This window comes from Hippopotamus amphibius, chromosome 10 (assembly GCF_030028045.1).
Source record: "Hippopotamus amphibius kiboko isolate mHipAmp2 chromosome 10, mHipAmp2.hap2, whole genome shotgun sequence".
In the NCBI taxonomy this organism is placed as follows: domain Eukaryota; kingdom Metazoa; phylum Chordata; class Mammalia; order Artiodactyla; family Hippopotamidae; genus Hippopotamus; species Hippopotamus amphibius.
Window position 1 is genome coordinate 59,332,619 of NC_080195.1, and position 20,425 is coordinate 59,353,043.

Genomic DNA, 20,425 nt, shown 5'->3' on the forward strand with positions numbered 1-20,425 from the left:
AAAGTAATAGCTTTCTTTTCAACTTTATTTTGCTTCAGACATTTCTCTAGTCATTTCGGATTTATTTCAATAAACATTTTCCTATATCTTGTGAACTGCATTTTAAAATCAGAAATAATTTTTACATATCTCCATATACAATGATACCAACCAAAAAAAAAATCAAGCTTTATTAGCAATTCTAAGAGCTGGCATAGTTAACATAAGGATTAGAAGGTATACATCTCTTGAATAAAAAAATAGGAAATATTTTAATGAAAAAAAATCAAGGATTGAAGGAAGGAGAAAATTTTTCAAACAGCGGCTGGCACTTTCTTCACAATTTGTATCACCTGTGCAAATACATCATTAAATAAATACTCACATGATATTTACAAAGTAGAGATAAGAGAAAAAACCTAAGTATCAGGGTTTTTCATCTGTTACCTCTCTTCCATCTTCTGGATCCATTACTTTACATTATCAACCAAAACTGTGATTCTAGTTAACTACTGTTGAAAGCTTATCAATTAAGTCATCAATAGTATAAACCAGAAGCTGAATGTCTGCTTTCTCCTTCATTCGGTGATCACTATTCTTTCGGAGGATGACATCTACATCTGTGCTGACTACTCGGTCAGCAACCTGCACAGACGTATGCCATGGTACAATGTCATCCTTCATGCCGTGTAGCAATCTTATAGGGCAGTTCACAGGAATAGGACTATGTAACAAGCAGTGGTGCTCAGCTTCTTTAATGACACTGTACTGAATGCGATAAACTCCTTCTTCACTGTATTTTGATGGCATGGACCAGACTCCTTTCATCTCTATCTCCTTTTTTGTCTATTGGGAAAAATAAGGAAAATAAAAGTGTTTATACAACATTAACACATACAATAGTCTTAAACAATCTAAGAAAATCAGTCTTTGACTGCAGAAGAAGAAAAGAGATAACAAAAATAAAATAATGATAATTATCAATAATTAAATATGCAAGGAGCTGTGACAAGTATTTCCCACACAGTATCTCAAACATCCTGATAATAATTCTGCTATTATTTCATTTTTACAAAAGAGTATATTAAAGTTTAGAGTAATACATAGGTTTAAAGTTGAAAGGTAGTAACTATTGTGGCTAGGATTCAAACTTAGATTTAAGTAACTTTATCATGTAACATCTTAAATCAGGTGTTGCTTCACCCCAACTGAAAGGGAGTTGGGGAGAAAAGCACAATAATTTCTTGGAATCGGTACAGGTAGCATTCACGTTACATAAAGTCAAACCTTAGGAATAAAAATTGTTTAGATTTAAAAATCATGAAACTAAAAGTGCATATACGAGAAGTTACTAAAATGGGGATGGGGTGGGGCAGAAGAAGAATCAAGCACAGTGCTCAAAATGACAAATAAGACAGTGGTTATTCTAGGGCAGCCATACACACCCAATTTTAGGCTGAACGTAAAAAAAAAAAAAAAAAAAAAAACAACCAAAAGAAAAACATAGTTTTTGCCTTTCAGAGTTATATGGAATGAGAAAAATTTTTTTGTTGTTTTGGATGATAAAGAAGTCTTCCAAATACTTCCTGAAAACTGAGCAATGATATCATTTCTATGCTTAAAATAAAAAGCTGGGTATTCTTTGATTCTTGAAGAATTTCTATTTTTTAGATTATAATTTGTCGTAAACAATTTTTCTAGTTAAAGTGACATATACTCATTATAGAAAACATGGAAAACATGAAAAGTATAAAAAGAAGTAAATCACTCATAATCCTATCTCGTGGATGTAACAACCATTAATATTCTGGCTTATTTCCTTCTGGTATTTTTCTATATGTGTTTGGTTTTTATATATACAATATGGAAAACACTTAGCTACTACAATTCATATATAGTTTTCAGTGCTGATTTATTTACTGTATATATTTCTGGGTTTTAAAAGATTCTATTAAAAACTTTTAAGGCTGCGTAATTGTCCACTATAATGCATCTAAGATAAGTAACTTGACCATTCCCACACTGCTGAATACTTCCATGAACATCTTTGAACATAAAGGTTTATATGTATATAATAAATTCTTTGGAAAGATTATCACAACTTTGAACTAGTAAATCAAGATGTAAATAGCTTTAAGCCTCTTGCAACCATATAATATGAAGGGCATTTCTGTCTAGAAAAATAAGTGAGCATCTTATTAAAAATAAAGAAAAATATAAGGAAAGAAAAGCTATTATACATACAACATATTTCAGAAATTTTATATTTAAATTTTCAATAAAAATATATTTCCATGTTTAAAATTGTTGACTTATTACAGAGGCAAAAATTTAAACAGTAAAATATGTATAATATAATCTATATGTATTTAGGCATTTTAATGTATTTTATAAAATTCCAAAAAGACTTGATTCAGTGAAAAAGCTGTATATCTGAAAGCCAGACTTCTAAATACCTATATCCAAATGATTTAAAATGAATTGAAAGTTTTATAGTGCTAAAAAACTATGAAATGTATGAACCTATATTAATATCGTGGGGTACTTTGCAATTAAAGCAACATGTGAACTAAATATTTAAAGTAAAAATGATATCCGGTTATCTTCAAACTACTCATAAGTGTTCCTGAATTTGTAATTTCAGTAGTTAGAAGTGAGTTTCATTTATTATTAGGTGAAGAGTTTCACTGATTATTAGACGAAATGGGACTATGCTAATTACTGAGACATGATTAAGAACAGTTGCATTTTAAGCATCGTTGCCCCCCAACTAGCTTTGTTAACTGCTACTGAGTTGAATGAATATTGTCCATTTGAAGAACAAACTGAACTTTACAAAATCTTATATATCCCAGAGGCTCAAAAACAAAAAGTAAAAAAATAGCAAAAACAGTATTAATCAAAGAACATGAACAATATACATAATTTCTACACCAAGAAGAAACAAATAAGGCAATGTGGCTGTGAAGCTTGGATTCCAACAGCTAGCTGTGCATCCTGTCTGACGCCCTCTAGTGTCCAAAGAAGGAGACAATGATTAGCGTTAGTTAAGAGGTTAGTCAAATTCCTACACAAACAATGAGTAATGTTGGGTCTTAACATTCCCAGGGCTAAAGAAGATGGTAAAAACCTCCAGTCGCATTCCCTTGACACTGCTAGCACTAGCTGTCTGTGTGGAGAAGGAGAGATAGTGGTCCTAGTGTCCCTGCTCTTTCTTTACACATGCTTTTAAGTTAACAAGGGCTCAGCATGTTTCTGTTTAAGAATCCTTTGCTGGTCTGATTTAGGATTAGTAAAGATATACCCTGATTTGCAGGCTATAGATCTTCTCGGTCACTTACAGGATATCTACCATAGCTTCCCTCTGAGCGATGGATACACACATATAAAAATAAACGTACACAGAGCTTGTTATTTACCAATAACCCCCCAAATTGTTTAATCAACTCCTTTCCAATAGGCCATCTTCTTAAAATTTCCCATGAGAAGCACTGCATTATTGAGTTAGAATACAGAGTAAGGGGTCCAAGGTTTAGATGCAAAAGGATACAAAAGCAGGAAAATTTAGCAGCATGAGGACACTGAGCAACTACGTATGCAAAGCAACAAGAAAGTGAAAAAAATTCAGAAATAGGATGTAAGTGCAAGGAAGATCAGCTTTGTAATTTTAGCCCAGATAGGAAATCATATGAAGAACCTGACTATGCAGGCAATACCATTTTTTAAGGAGCTGGAAAGAACAACGTGAACTAAGAATAAACTTAGAACAGATAGTATATGGCACTGAATTCAATGCAGAACTTGAGGTAAAAGTCAATGACATTTAGGACTTCCTTGGTGGTCCAGCGGTTAAGAATTCGCCTTCCAATGCAGGGCACATGGGTTCAATTCCTGGTTGGGGGACTAAGATCCCACATGCCACAGTGCAACTAAGCCTGCACACTGCAACTACTGAGCACACGAACCACAACTATAGAGCTTGCGTGCTGCAACTATGAAGCCCACACACTCTGTAGCCTCTGCACCACAATGAAAGATCCCACATGCTACAACTAAGACCCAATGCAGCCAAATAAAGAAAATATTTTTAAGAAGTCAGTGACGTTCTACTATTCAACACTACATACACTTTTTTTCTTCTCCTCCTCCTGCTCCCCTAACTCTCTAAAGCAGTGTTTCTCAAACTTCACCTGGTGGCCTTGTTAAAACAGATTACTTGGCCACACTTCCAGTTTCTGATTCAGTAGGTCTTGGTAAAGCTCAAGACTATGCATTTCTACCAGTTCTCAGGTGCTGCCGTTGCTGCTGGCCTGGGGACTACATTTGAACCATTGCTCCAGACTATTTTTCTTTCTGCTAGGATCTTAGTCCCACAGGTGAAATCTAGATCCCAAGGAAAAATATGCCCAAGAAGAACTCAATTGATTACAAAACAAAAAAATAACATACAAAAAAATAAACAGCTATTACCCACCATTTTTTTTATCCTTGCAGACAACTGAAATGCTTAAACATATGCCCAATAACAAAGCATAAAAAAAATTACCTCCCCAATTATTTCAGAAACCTTATTTCTATCATGATTTGCTGAAGAACATGCTAATGAAGAAAAGCACTTTTTTTTTTAAAAAGATAAGGATTAGGAGTAGAAAAGGAATGCCAAATTAGTATCTAGGCCAGGAATGGCAAATCTCATCTCCTGTATGTGACTGACAGTGTGTGCTCAGAGAGCTCTGCTGAGAGAGGATCTGAGGCTTTCAGGCTAAAAAAAAATAGTTTTATAATTGATTAGTCAGTTGAACACGGTCATAGAATAGGTACTATTTCCCATAAGCCACAAAATAAGATTAAGAGGTACAAAAAGAGACCACGACGTACGATCCAAATAAATAAATGAGGTTAATAAAATGTTGCTAAAACAAGAAATTTAAAGTGTGAATTCATTCATGTGGCTCAAATATTTGGCAGAATGATTTGAAGGGACTGTGAAGAAAAGGAAACCTTAAACGGGAGACCAAATAGTTAAAGAAGGCAAAGAAATGGTATACAACAAGGCAAGCTGAGAGAAAAGACGGGTCAGCATAACAAGTCAAAGGAGAGACGACACATGAACAAAACTCAAAAAAAGAGAAAGCAGAAGAATGATAGGAGGGCTACACTGAGGCTGCCTGAGACTCACCTCAACAGGAAGCTGATTGAACTGTGTCACCAGGCCATCCACAGCTGTTGCTATGCCAATAAGAGCAACGACCTTCTGCGGTCGTGCGATTGCAGCGTGAAGCATAAGCCATCCACCGAGGCTAGATCCAACCAATATCTAAAAAGAAAAACACATAGTTTTAAAGAGGAATTTCTTTTTCTTTTCTGTAAGGGAGTGAATACTTTCATAGAATGTATATAGTTTCTTCCTTTATATGCATTGGCTCCCAGACTTTTAATATTTGGCACAAAGTAAAATTATGATTACTTTTTGTTAAAGTGTTAGGTCTATAATAGAGAGTAAATTAGACAAAGTTTGTAAAATGAAAAATGCCTACATTTTTGAGAAAGTGAAAATGATGGAACTGATTGACTGATTTGATACTGAATATAAAAATTGATTGTTAGACACTTAAAATACTAAATAAATTTTCACATCTAAAGAAACAGCTCAAATGTCATGAGGCTGTAGTCAACAATTACCATCATATTTAATGAAAAGTCACCTGAGGTCCTTCAGCTAAGTCATCAATTATAGAAAGAACATCTTTTCTCCATTTTCCCACTGTGCATTCTTCTAAGTTACCATCTGAATTTCCAACTCCTGAGTAATCGAACCTAGAAAAAGATAAAACATATTTATATCTAGATATCTCTGTATTCGCTTCTCTAATTTTTAAGGAAGACAGCACATTAATCATTATTACAATGCCTAAAATATATTAAAATAAAACAGTGAAGTCAATATGTATTTCAGCAAATCCTATTGGCTTAACTTTCAAAGAGCTTCCATAGTCACTCACTTTCTCACCTCCTCCACTGCTGCCAGCCTCATCCAAGTCACTATCCTCTCGACTGAACTAATGCAAGTCTCCTAGTAAATCTCTATTTTCATTTTTCACCCTTACAGTCTGTTCCCCACAGTAGTCAGTGATCCTTTAAAAAAAAAAAATCATGTCCTGCACAAACCCTCCAAAAGCTTTGTATTATCTACGTAAAATCCAAAGTCCTTACCATCCTCTAGCCCCCAACTACCTCTCTGATCTCATTTCTTACTGTTCTCTCTCCCTCCCAATTGTATCTTCACTTTCCTTTTTGAAGTTAGCGGAATACACCACCCGCATTCCTGCCTCAGGTTTACATCGGCTCTTCCTTCCACGTGGACTACTCTACTCCAGATGTCCTCTCAGATGGCTCCCTTAACTTCATCCAGGCCTTTGGCTCAAATGTTACATCTCCAGAACCTTCTCGGACCATTCAACCGAAAGTTGTGCTTCTTTCATTCTCTAGTTCCTTATCCTGCTTTATTCTCTTCATAGCAAGTATGGCTACCTGGCAACATGTATGATTATTGGATTGTGGTCTGTCTCTAACACTAGGATGGAGGCTCCGTGTGGGCAGACTGTTTTGTTCCCACTGCCTTCCCAGGGCCTAGATCAGTCCCTTGCACACAGCAGGTGCTAAGTATATGTTTACTCAATTAGTTGGAAGAAAAGAGAAGTCCAGAATCAAATTCATCACCACTAGCTCCTCCTCTTGGTTTTCTTCTCCTTCCAACTTCCTAACTCTCCAGGCTCAGAGTCTGTCTCACCTGTGAATTTTACCTCCTTTAAGGTCTCGATTCAATAAATCATGAAGTATCATGCCACTCCTGCAGATTGCCCGAAACCCTAGTCATACTGAACTACTCCCAATTCCTGGATAAACCCTTTCCTAACTTGGAGACTTTGCATGCTGTTCCACTGCTTAGAAAACCTTTCTACCCCATTCAAAATCCTAGTCATCCTTTAAGCCACGTCACCTCTTTTGAGGAATTTTCTTTGACATAATGTGTTGTTTAGCATAGTCGGTCACTTTCTTTGTACCCAATTAACACTTTTCATATTGTGTATTGTAATCAAGTTTTAAATACATGTCTCCCTCTGACTAGAATGTCAGTACTTCAAGGGCAGACTGTCTTACTTCGCTTGTTTCTCCCCAGGGTATAGAGCACTGCCTGCCCTGCAGCATCCTCACTCTCCCATTTTTTCTCACATTCACCCCTTTTCCCTCAATTAGGTAAGACTGGTATCTTGGTGCAGGTCCTTCGCATCTTAAAGCCACCCTCCCACAGCAGCCTCCTCACTGTGTCCCAGTGACTCCATTCTCTCTCCAAACGAACCCACTTTATACTGTCAGGTTTTGTGTGGCACATTGTATTGATGTGGCATTAACTTCAATGGCTCCCTGTGACATATAACATAAAAATGTAGTGCGTTAGCCTGTTTTTTAAAAACATTATAGTCATCTCAGATTGACCTTTTATTTCTTCTGATGAAGCTACTGCTTTAGTCAAACTGATTAACTTGCTGTTCCTAAAAGAGACTCTATTTTACGCCTCATCCATTTCCCTCACGTGGAACACCTTCTCCCACCACTAACATCCTCTCTCAGAGCTCAGTCCAAATACTAAGCCTTTTGCTGGAAAGGCTTCCCAGACAAATCGAAAAAAACAAACAAACAAAAAACCTCTACCTAATGAAGCTTATACAGAATTCACTTTTATTGGTCACAATCATTTTATTATATCCTGCTCTATAAGACAGTTTATGTGTGTATTTGCGTCTCATCATTCCTATGAGACTGTAAAAATCCTGGAGGGGAAATACCATCATCTTATTTTTGTTTCTGCATTCTGCATAGTGGCTAGGCATGGGAACCTCACACACTGAGTACTATAATACATATTAAATGAATAGAAGTAGAAGGTAAAAGTATAAAGAATTATTTTATTCAAGTTTAAAGCTTTCAGTATTTTTCTGACTCTTAAAACCTGGTGAAAACTATTAAATCCTAGTGTTTTTAGTGTACATGTAAGAATACATATGTGATATACAGTGTATACATATTTTCTTAGAGAAAAAGGATTTAAAAGTGATGGAGAAAGAAATTAAAATTAGGTATGAAGTGAAGTGGTTTTGGATCCTTGGGAAATAGCGTAACAAGGCAGCTGCTGAAGTCTACATTAGTTATTATTTCTCCTCAATCCAGGGGATGTAGAACACAGACCAGGGAGAAGAGGGGAGAAAGACACCAACTGATTCTCCTTTGCCCTCTTTGGGCAATCAGACATCTTTACTTGCTGTATTGTTTACAGTTGCCTTCCAACTATATGGTGAAGATGCAAAACACATGTAGAGGGCCTTCAAAAAGGAAAATATAAACATTCAGTGATACTAATAGGTGACAAGTAAAAAATACACTTCATTCTTGTTGAACCCTAACCAAGTGACAAAGATAATTTAAAAACACTCCGCAGTTTAAAACTTTTAAACACAGTCATGCAATTCTGTCCTAGCAGCTTCAATACTCTGGAACATATTCCCAAATCTAAAATTTTAAATTTTATTAGAAATAATTATGAGAAGACCAGCCCTAAAACCATGTGTTCCTGAGCTCTGACTCAATCTTACTTTAGGCACAGTGGCAGGATATTAAGAAACCATTTACACAGAACCATATGTACCATTTCTTGTATAATATACAAAACTAACCATTTCTTCATTCAAGATCTAAGTTTTACAGACAAAACCACAGTAAAAGTAAACTGAGAAATTGGTAGTATAAATAGAAGATAAAATCTCTTATAACAAGTTAAAATGTAATAATAGCTAATAGTGATTAGGTTGCAGTGAAGTTTGATGAAAGCAAATAAAAAGGAACCTCATCAAATTAAAAATTGTAATGAAGGGCTATACTTTATAAAAGTTTATAAAGATACACTTAGGCTATATTCTAACACAGTACCACATAACTGTCTGTAAACATTATCATTCATTTCATCATGATTACTTAATATACCTTTAAAAAGAAAATCTATTTCATATGCATCCAAAAATGCAGAAAACCCCCTTATATATCTTATAGGGAGATAGGAATTGGTTATACCTCTCACAGTCTCAATTTAAATTCAAGAACTGATAAAATGGGGATTTCTTGAGTCAAATTCTTTTGGGGACAAAAAAGGAGTACGATGGCAATTTTTCTGGTATCATTATGTTTTGCTCAGGGTAGTCCTCCTTCCTAGATAGCTCTTCCTTTTTACCCAAACCCTAACTCTTTTTCAGTGTTCCTTTACAAAGTTTTTTCTATCCACTTCGACTCCTAGTTTTCTCTCACCTTATACAATTAAGTATCCTGCTCTTTGACATAATCACATTTTGATGAATATTTCTGCCTAATTTCCCATATGTATTTTACTCTGCACTTCCCCACCCTGATTAAAAGATCCTTACGGACAATGACCATGTTTTATCATTCTTTGTATATTTCACAGCACCAGTATAGTGCTAGAAAGTCTACTTGTAAAAAAACTCCAGTCTTCAGAGTAACAGACTGGAACATATTTTTAAGAGTTCTGAGTATGAAAAGGAATAATTCAGTTAATTTTATAAAAGGAATAAGATAAAATTCATATAATTAACAATTTTTGCTAATATACTGAATAGATAAGTCATTTTTAATTCTAAAAGTTTTTTAAATTTTTATTTTTCATTACTTATTTCTAAAAGCTGTATTTTCTAGACCTATTGAGTAAATGTTAGTGAAACTCTTCTAAACACTAGATAAATATATTTTTAGGCTGCTAATGCTAGAAAAGAATTCAGGAATTATCTTTCATCCAATCTCCTCCTTTTCATGATGAAGAAAATAGGTCCAGGGTTTATTAACTAACTCATCTTGTCACAGTCATTGCTAGCATTGATTCTAGAGCCCATGTTTCTTGAATTCCAGGCCAGTGCTTTTTACTAAACCATACTCTCTCTTCTGGCAAATTAGGCATTAAATAAATGATTGTTATAAGTAAACAAGCCTATTAACAATGTAAACACATTTTTAGTAAAATAATCATCAGTATGAAATATTAGGAATTGTGAAATCAAGCAGTAGTTAAACAACACATATCCGTATTTATGCTTATACATACTCAGACTACAGAAGTGAGAGGAAAGAGAAGACTCAGTGGAAACATGAATTATACAATATTACTTTTACAATACTTTTAAACACATATATTATTTTAAACTATATATTTTAAAAGCAAGGAAATAAACAGTGGTCAGATAAAAGTCCTTAAGTTCCCAAAGGAAAACCACAATTATAAGAGATTACAAGAAAGTCAACCAGTATACTTGCTTGTTGTCACGTTAGAATATTGTTTCTAAAGAGCTTAGTTACCACTAGTTTCATTTTCTGCCAGCACTGTCAGTGTGGCACAAAGACTTTGTTTGTTTACTTAATTTATTTATTTAGGGTTTTTGTTTTGTTTTGGTGGCTTGTGGGATCTTAGTTCCTCGACCAGGGAACCTCGGCCCTCGCAGTGAGAGTGTGGAGCCCTAACCACTGGGCCGCAAGGGAATTCCCCACAAAGACCTTTAAAAAAGGCCTTTTAAAGACTGCATTATACAAGAACCCTAAATCACCAGATGAAAGTTTATAGACAATTAAAATAAACTAATCTATAAAAATGCTGGCATTTGTTTCAGTTGGTTAGAGCATAAGTAATTCTCTACTGCCACAGTAAATGGTAGTATTATTTTCTCTAAAATGTGTCATTCCTACCTTATATAGGCGTGACCTAGAGATTTGCAAAACTCCTCAATCGCCAATGCTTTTGTACCATTCATATTAGAAATATAGCCAGGGATGAAGATAATTCCTGGACTCTTGCCTTTTAGCCTCTTATAAGCCAGGTTTGGAAGGTCTGGTCGACTAAGGAAAGAGACTGATGTCTTTTGTCTGCAAGCTAAACAAAGTACACAAAACATAAACTATAGTTTGCAAACACAGTTTTGGAAAACCACACATAATTTCAATCTTAACTTTTTTAACTAATTAAGTTGATGTCAAATACTATTTCCATTTAATAGAAAAAAACAAATACAGATTTGAAGTATTAAAGTCACAAGTCTGTACATGATATCTTTCAAAATCATGTCACAATCAGTGTCTTCTTTGAGAAGGTCCAACCATGATTCTTCCAAAATACAGGAGGAGGAAATTCAAGGCAACAAAAGACAGGGAGACTTGTCAAAAATGTTTTCCTGCTGCTGCTATATCATCTGTCCCAAACAGTATCAATCAACATTTGGATTTACCTACACTAATTTTACCCTTTCTTGTGAGATTTCTGTCTTCTTTAAAGATTTTTTTTAATGTTTGAGGTGTTCCACATCCTCTGCTTTTTGGTGGGGAGGGGGAGAAACAAGTTTGGTCTGCCCTTGGGAAATTGCTTCAAAGATAGAGGTGCTGTACCCCTTTTATTACGGATTTCCTCTCCACCCATAAAATCATGGGCCACGGTAACAGCCAATCATGATTCTATAACTGCTGAGCGGGTTCAATGAGCAGTTTCTTTACAAGTAACCTTGAATAAATGTATGATAATACCATTTTTGGAAAAAGACTTGTCAAAGGACTCCCAATCACTGTGTTTTACACGTTGGTTTGGCTTTCTGTGAATGGTACACATAAATCTTAATGCAAGTACAAAGACACAATAGGTAAACCTTACAAGGTTATTCCATTTCATTATTTTCAAAGTTCTTTCCCTACCATAAAGTCAATACCTGCTCTTAAAAAATGTAGAAAGATATTTTAAAAAACAAAAAGTTATTTGTAATTCCACTTTCTCCCTCCAAAGAAATTAGGTTTGCGTACTCGCTTAACAGTGGACCAATGAAATCTTTTTTATTACATGTAACCCTTCCCTATTTTACTGTGGCTAATTAAAACTTCTCAGTCTCTTCCATGTGAGCTCATTTTGGATTTGAGAAGTTGGTTTTTTAAAAACTGAATTGAAGGCATTAAAGCTATCCCTGTTACATGTAAGCTTGTTTCAGAGTTTCAATGTATAGTGAAATATGCCAAATTTAAAACTTTTAGTGAAAAACAAGGCTAGTAGGAGCCAGTTATGTTGGCTGACAGACTACAGCAGCAAAAATGTTAATTTCCCATTTCCTTAGCACTCCAAAGCTCCTTCCTATCCTCTTTTCCATATTACCTTCCAACAGGAAATTCTCCATAAGACAATTACAATTTACTTAATCTTGATGAGTTATAAGTGGTCAGGTTCTTAATGTTATATCCACAAATAACCATACTATAAGGATTGGCTCAAAGCCTAGGTCATAAGTGTTCAGTGAATGTTTACTAAATAGTGAAAGAGTATCATATTTTAGTTAATGAAACCACACACTATACTTTGCTAAGGGAACAGATATATAACACCCTTTTGGTTGTGCATAATTAAATGTAAGTTAAACTGGTTATATGCTTAAAAATTTTAACTCAAAACAAAGGGTATTTGCCATAACAGTTCTGATTCCAAGCACCATGCATCTGACAGCTGTGTGGCAAGGGTGTGAACACAACCAAACAAACAAACAAACAAAAAAATTCAGAAAGACGGGGGGGTTGGGAATGGAGGTAGGGTGGGATGGAGAAGAATCAAGTACAAGGAAAGGAAACACTCAGGGCCTCTAATTTTTGGTCCAAATTCCAGTTTCCTTTGTAGAATAATGACTACGGTTTTTACTGGGCTGGGATCATGGAAAAAGAAAACAAAACAAAACCCCAGAAATTAGGCTTGATGATGGCGTTTACACTTTTACAAATAAAATGTTCATACTGTAAAATCGCACAAATCCAGGGAGGGCAGGTCTAAGCATCTTAACAGTCACGATTTGTAAACCCCTCAGAACCTGCCAAGAAAAGCAAAAGCAACTAACAATCAAAAGCATTGAATGTACATCTCCATTTTTCCTAGTGTTGGCGCTTAACGCAGGGGAGGCGGGCTGACAGGATCCTTAGCCTGCAGAGCGTAACGGCAGCCACGGCCCGGGCTGTCCAGGACACCCCTGGGTCCGGCAGTGCTCTCCTCACAGCCTGCACCAGAATGGTCAAAAGCGCCTAGAACTGGGGTACCGAGAACCCGGGAAGAGCACTTCCGAACGGGGCGCCAGAAACCGCATGGGACAGGAACTGCCGGAATCCGGGGTGTTCGAAAGAACGCGTCCTACTCCAGCCTTTCGGACACTGACCTGGGAGCCACCGTGGCGCCCGCTCGGCCTTCGGTGCAAGTAACGTGCTGAGATCACGGTGGAAGCCGAAGGAGACGGCCGCCCAGCCCCACCTGCGACAAGGTACCCAAGCGGCCACGGCCGCCAAGCCCACCCCCGCCATCTTCCCAGCGGCCCCTGCGCCCAGCGCCGACCGACGCGGACGCGCACAGCCCCCCAGAAACCGAGGTTGCGCATGCGCCGTCAGCTGGCCTGCGCGACTTGGTAAACAGCGCCCGTCCGAGCTTTGACACCGGAGAGCGCACAGGCGCAGAGCGTCACCGCTCGCCTTTCGCTGCCGGGACTGTCTGTTGGGGAGGTTTGGCCAATGACAGTTTGGGGTGTTGTGAGCGCCCTCGGTAGGCTGCGTTCTCGGTGGGTAGATGCTGCAGGACTGGAAGCGAGAGGAACCCCACTCATCGTCCCTAGATAGGAAACTATCACGTGACACCAGGGCGCTGAAACACAAAGCGCTAGGCTTGCTGCGTTACAGGTCGTTCTCACCTCATGATGGTTTTGACCCATACAGGTAATGGTTCCAAGATCCGACCTCAATCCTTCTCGTATAAACGCCTGGAGTAGACTCGAACGTTCGCCGCTCCTTCGCCCTTTTTCTATTTGCTTTTGTTCTAGCTCTTTGCATGCCTGACTGTGCCATATGCAAAGATAAATTCCAGTAGATAAATGATCTCAACAGAAGATATGAGGGGATTAAATACCCTTTAGGAGAATGATAGTTTGGGGATGGAAGGGACTTTCTTAAGCATGGTTTGAAACCCCCAAATAATAAGGAATAAAAATGTTTGTATATGAATTTAAACTTTTTGAATGGCAAAAAAAGACACCTCGAGTCAAATGAGTCTAGAGAGATTGATTTTACAACGTGGATAACAAAATATTAATACCTATGTTCACCCTGCTCCTAGAAATGGGAAGAAAAAATATATAATTCCAATAAAATTGGCCAACAGCTGTGATAGGCAGTTCGTATACGTAAACGTGATGATCAACCTCACTAATTGAAAAATGTGAATTAAAAAAATAACCTGTGCCATTTTTCCTACCCATCAGACTGGCAAAAGTTAAAAACAACTATTGGCAAGGATGCAAGTCAACGGGCACTCATGTATGGTTGGTGAGAGGGTAAATTGCTAATCTCTTTTGTCAAAGTAATCTGACCACCTATGACAATTTAAAATATGCACCATTTTCAATGCCCTTTGCCCCAATGGCCCCAATTTGTGACTATCCTATAGAAAATAATACTAGTTTATAAGGATGCATATTATCTACTAGAGCACCACTTTTAGAGGCAAACAGAAGAAAAGGGAATGGCCAATTAAAAAATATGGTTGAAATAATTGTAGTATTCTGGATTCCAGCTCTGAGACCCTTCAAAGCAATTCTTGGAGGCCTCAAGCATCAATAAGTAAGGATTACTTTTTTTGTTGTTGGTCTTCTATTTAAAAGTTACTGTGGCTGGTTTAATACTTTTTGAGTAAAGCAACTTTACTATCTTCGTCATAAATTTTGGAGCTATGACTGGTGCTAGATTTAAAGGGAAAGGCTGGATACAGTGAATCCAGCTGATCTTTGGAGTCTTGAGAACCTGTCCTATTAGAACACACCAGAAAAGTTGGATAAATAAAAACTTAATAGATCTCTTTCTTGAGAGGTGTAATGCCAGAAACAGAGCAAGGACAGCTGCTTGATTTAGCAACTTTCTCCAAAAGCTGCTGAGCTAGTTTGCTAGTTCTCCATTAAGCCTGTTGTAGACTCTAAAGAGACTAAAATCACTAAGGTGATGCCCAATCCACATCCCTTCAGCATCCGTTGTAGCTTAACAATAAACACTTCTCCCTGTGGTTTTGGATAATGGCAAATATTCTCAGTCATTCCAGTCCCTATTCTCTCTCTGTTTTTGCAGGTCTTCTTGCATTTTATGTGCAACAAAACAAAACAGAAATCTTACTTGTTCTCATAGTGGGAAAGGCAATGCACAAAAAAAGCAGGGAAACCCGTGGATCATTTTCCCCATCCACCTTCATCAGTATAACAAACCAGGAAAAATTGTGGCTGGAGTCAAGTGAAGATGCTTTTACTGACAGTGATGGGCTTGAAGTAGACAAATTTGTTTCCATTGACCTACTATCACTGTTGCCCATTGTTAACATGTGTGAAAAGACATGTTGTTGAGGGCAGCTTCTTTCTCTCAATTCAGGGAAACAAATGATGTCCCCACCAAGTGACGCCTTAGAGCTTTAACTTCACACCTGCATGATGTTTCCCCCATCAGAGAGAAGGATAGGTAAACACAGTCCTTCAATCCCCAGTAATAATTGCATCTGTGTAATTAGACAATGTCAGATTGCTCAGGGATTATCTCATTTTGTTAACCAGAGATATTTGATTACTTCAGCTTATAAACTACAAGTCATAATGTTTGCACACAGCAACCTTTATGTCAGTTCTACAATTGACTTTTGCTGATTAATCCATCCCCTGTCACGTTACCAATGGGTAACTTCCTAATGAGAGATGAGTTTATTTTCAAGTGTGAAATCTGGTCAATATTTTAATCCAAACTCAACATATTTTAACACACATACTTGAAAGGTTTACTATCTCATGCAAGATATAAAGTTGATTAGAATATCTTTACAATCCTATGAAAAAAGTAAAGTACAGTTCAGAAAAGTTATATCTTTACATTAACCAAAAAAAGTTTGGCAATCGTATTTCACTCTCTTAGATCATTACAGGGTTTAGAGGTGATCTCTGAAAAAACAGATTATAAAAATGTCTTCTGCAATTGTGATTTTATCCTTCACTGTTCAAGTAAAATCATGTGTCATCCAGTTGCAAAATCTTATTATTGGCGACATGTATACAAACCGCTGCAAATTTAAAAAAATTGTACCCACTCAGGCCTGACAAAGATTTTACAGACACTTCTAATCTAATCTTTTCACTTGTACTAGTAAGTAACGTCATTATTTTCTACTTCTATTCATTTGCCAATGCTTAGAATACATTCATACTTACAAACACACAACATGACAAACCAGGATAAATGGCATTTGAAAAACTGTTATAAAAGGACTTTCCTGAAGTCATTTCATTCAACAAAAATTAATTTAACTCTAAAAAACAAAGGCTAATTATAAGGAAAATACATAATAAAACAGTACATTACAGAGAGCATTAAGTTGAACTTCATTTGCCTTTTAATAAAACTACAGTACTTCTGTAAATAAGTATTTTAATTGGTCTGTTCTTTGGTGAAAACAGCTCTATTTCATAGCTATATCATGTGAGGCTGCAACAAAGAGAAATCAGACAATCTAAAGAAAACTGGCTACTGGTTGCCTTTATTTTCAGTACTGGAAATGGAGAAATCTTCAGCAAAACAGCTCCTAAATATTCTCTTTATTTTAAATTGCCACAATGTGACAGAATGTCTAAGACTGCTTCTTCCTAAAACACACAGCTTTTGTTCATCTTTTACAAAAAGTGGTTTGTTATATATGTACAGTAGCTTATGCTGGTAGTGATTCTTCAAAGTCAACTTCCTGGGCACTTGTTGGCATTAAAGTACCATTCTAAAATGTAGAGTAATGCTAATTGCAGTTCATCACCTGAAACTATTATTGTTAAACAGAGGCCATGTTGAGTCTTTGGTTTTGGTGCAGTACTTAAAAATTAGGGCCAAATTCCTCCTACAATATATTCCCTTCCAAGCCCTTATTTGCTTATATTTATAAAATAACCTTCAGCAAAATACTCCTTTTTAAAAAAAAGCCAGTTGATTACCAATAACGTCAATGCCAATGATTTGGGTGCTACAATAATTTCATATTTTCCAAATACATATAGACATTTGTAAACGGTTTAGTTTATTTCACCAAAATCAACAATTGATAAAAAGAGTTTATAAGAAATGTTCCTATAAGTGATGCTGTTTACCAAAATAGTGTTTTCTTTCTCCTAGGCACTTCAATTCTTTTGCTATTTATGATCAAGCATTGAATTATTTATGGTCAAGCTTTGAATTAAAACCCTTTCTTTCTCTTTTACAAATGACTTCCTGTTAATATGAAAGCAGTTCTAAGTGTCCACAGTTAAAGGGAAGGGTCTGTTGGGTCTTTCCACCTGGTGTTGAATATGGCTTTATTCTTGTAAGAGATTATTGCAGTCTGCCCTGAAGTGGACTGTTGTGCCAGTTCACTACAACAAGAAGTGAGTGTAACCTTCCGCCCCAGTAACTATAACATCCATCCAGATCCGCATGGCTTCTGGCGATGGGGCCACCATATAGTAGATTCTGTCATGAGTCTTGACGCTAAAGGTGAGTAATGGATTAGGACTCTAAAGAAAAAAATCAAAAAAGGAAAAGAACATAAAATCTTGAAATTGTAACATTAAGTATAACACAGAGATATGTGAGGGCTTCTATGTAGCCATTATTTCTGCTCTAATACAACCTATTCCCTCGCCCTCAACACCTTTCTCAAGATTGACCATATTTCCGGCCTTTCTGCGCAAGAAGTCTCACAGAGAGCTCACTAATCATTTTAGGAGCTACTTCTAAAGCTCTAGCAGGGTACCTAGCTGATAGTGGGTGCTCTAAAAAAAGCTCACTAAATGTTATTCTTAGCCCTACTAAGGTGTTTCTTATGATCTTCCTCATAAGTAGGTAGTAGCTCCTTCGTAGAACCCGAGCAAAGAGTTACTTGGCAGGGTCTCCCAAATCAGTATATCCAGAATACTTCCTCATTTTGTCATGATTTTTTTTATTCACAAAAAATCAGCTGCACTAATTACTTTACTTCTATGTTTGTTTTTCCAACACTATTCTGATCATATCTATCCATTATGTCAGAAAAACAAATTAAATTAGAATTCAAAAAATATCTTTTCCCCAACTTAATTATGCACTCAAATTGTAGGAATCTGAAATCCAATGTTTACCTACCTTATTAGCATTCTTGAGGTGATCATAGTATACTTCTTCAATGGCTTGAAAGTATATTACTCCTTTTAATTTAGCTTCATGCTTGTCTGCAATGGTAGATGAGTGTTAAAACAAATGCTTTATCGCCACTGATGGACAGGAAGAATTATAATTTCATTATAATTATCATCCTTAAAATATTTATCTAGCACATAAATTATCTAAGATTAATTTAAATAATCTAGGTTAGTACATTAACCCCACTCTATCCTGAAAAAAGAAAAAAAAAAGGTTGGAATTAGCAACCCTAAACAAAATGGACTAAGTGACTTTACTCAAGGCTCTTCACCAAATGAGCAGTCAGAAGATGATCCAGAATACTGACTGTCAGGTTAGCACACAAAGTGTAAACACCACTGACATCAAGACAAATTATTTCCCCACATTCTCCAAGACAGCAGTTGTAATGAAAATATTAATATGCAGCTCTGTTGTAATGAAATTTGTAAGAAGTGTTTTTTGATTTATAATTTAAAACAGTATTCTACTCGTGTTTCTTTCGCATCAAATTTCTTGTCTAGTATGCTTGATTTTTTTGTCCTGTTCTCAACAGAGCTTCAAGTCAATAATTTAATGTCCTTTCAAGACAGCGTTTCCAAACTGCAAAGATTTCATCAGATTTGCCAAAAAAACCCAAACAAAACATAAAACAAAACAAAAACAAACAAACCACCAACCAAAAAGATGACTACTAAGGCCAATAAGTTCTTGAGATATTTTGTAATTTAAACTCTGCAGGGATGATAACACATGCAGGCACATTAAAGAATCTCTAAATCATGGATGAGGATGCAGAGAAAGAGACTCTATCCTACGCTGTTGGTGGAAATGCAAACGAGAAAGCCTCTTTTGGAAGTCGATTTGGTAAAACATACACAATGAAAAAAGCCAAAATTCCTACTCAACAATTCTGCTTCTAAAACTGTATCATATAAGACCTACTCATGCATGTACACATCTATTTGGGTTAATTAGAGCACAAGCTGCAAAAGATCTGCTGGACCTTTAATAGGGAATTGATCCAATTCTAGAGCAGCTGTACAATGGAATCTACACAGCCGCTGAAAAGACTGAGGTAAATCTGCATGTGCTCAAAGGGAAAAACCTGAAATCCTGTTATGTGAAGAAAGGTATGAACAGAGCAAATACTTTGGTTCTAACTGTATTAAAGAAGAAAGAGTACCTATATATACTGAAACATACATGAAAAGGAATGAAGAAAATCTGAAAGGATATTTGAGGCTTAAGTGGTAGAAAAGGTCAGAACTTTTATGATGGAAAAGAGACTTACTTTCATTATATAGACTTAGTTCCTAGGGGAACACTTTTAACTAATACCATGTTCAGTGGGTTTCCACCAGTTTCTGTGAAAGAAAAGGTCAGTGTGTCTCTCAAACATTTAGTGGAAAAGGTCCTGCAGTAATTAATTAAAGGGAAAACAATACTTTGTATTTTGGAAAGAGGTGAAATAAAATCTGGAGATAAAAATAGACCTTGTCAGTGTTTCAAAGCAGGCAGAAAACTGGGGAGGAAAAGGTTTGCTTGTAGGGCACTTCAGATATAAGAAAGAATCTGAAAAATACAGGCCTTGGCAAGCACATCATAAACCGAGAGAATCAGTAATGCTATTGTAAATTGACGTAATACCTCTAATAGTCCTTCTCAATAGAATTATCCTACCAAGTTACAGGCATTTTCTGTGCCTTAGTTTCATTTAGAGACTCTTCTAAAGTTACCCAGTTAATGGGTGGGAGGCCAAGCACAGAGGAGGCCAGGGGTCTGATCCACAGGGAGACCTAAGTGTCTGGCTTCAGCCCTGTACACATACCATGTTCATTTACCTTGCTGACCAGCTGAAGGCGCGTGGCGCCTATGGGATCAAGTCCAGCCTGAGCTACAGTCTGCGTGACAGGCGTGTGGGCTGATCGATTCCTGTGCTTGGTGGTGTCTGGGAAAGAGTCGGGGTGGGATGGGTGGGAGCAGGCAAAGCTGATGATGGCCGTAAACAGAGCCAAATGGGCAGCATTTGTCAGACTAGGTCTCCTGGGTCAGTATATAATATGCAAATATTAAGAAGCTGAATTTAATATAATGTTTGTCTGTTGTATGTACTAGAGTTCTGAGTAATTGATTT

General features: G+C 36.6%; 2 protein-coding genes across 7 annotated transcripts in view; both read right to left on the bottom strand.

Moving 5' to 3' along the window:
- Positions 1 to 18: 18 nt before the first annotated feature.
- Positions 19 to 13,554, bottom strand: ABHD10 (abhydrolase domain containing 10, depalmitoylase). Its single transcript, XM_057697895.1, has 5 exons — positions 13,260 to 13,554; positions 10,780 to 10,963; positions 5,685 to 5,796; positions 5,159 to 5,296; positions 19 to 825 (listed from the first exon to the last, which is right to left on the bottom strand). Exons 1-5 carry the CDS (start codon positions 13,399 to 13,401, stop codon positions 481 to 483), a joined length of 921 nt encoding a protein of 306 aa, XP_057553878.1. The 5' UTR covers positions 13,402 to 13,554; the 3' UTR covers positions 19 to 480.
- Positions 13,555 to 15,845: 2,291 nt separating this feature from the next.
- The window catches only part of PHLDB2 (pleckstrin homology like domain family B member 2), a 107,711-nt gene continuing 103,131 nt past the window's right edge, over positions 15,846 to 20,425 (bottom strand). For all 6 annotated transcript variants that reach the window (XM_057696237.1, XM_057696235.1, XM_057696238.1 and 3 more), the window contains 2 exons: positions 18,253 to 18,338; positions 15,846 to 17,645 (listed from right to left, as the gene is read on the bottom strand). In XM_057696237.1, the coding sequence (XP_057552220.1) occupies positions 17,505 to 17,645; positions 18,253 to 18,338 (227 nt within the window). In that variant the 3' untranslated portion in view covers positions 15,846 to 17,504. The remainder of the gene's footprint in view (positions 17,646 to 18,252; positions 18,339 to 20,425) is intronic.

Coding starts and splice junctions, on each gene's coding strand:
- ABHD10 (XM_057697895.1), bottom strand. CDS start 13,401: ATGGCGGGGGTGGGCTTGGCGGCCGTGGCCGCTTGGGTACCTTGTCGC. Junction 5,297..5,684: donor ACTTAGCTGAAGGACCTCAG/GTGACTTTTCAT, acceptor TTTTCTTTTTAG/ATATTGGTTGGATCTAGCCT. Junction 826..5,158: donor TCAATCAGCTTCCTGTTGAG/GTGAGTCTCAGG, acceptor TTTTCCCAATAG/ACAAAAAAGGAGATAGAGAT.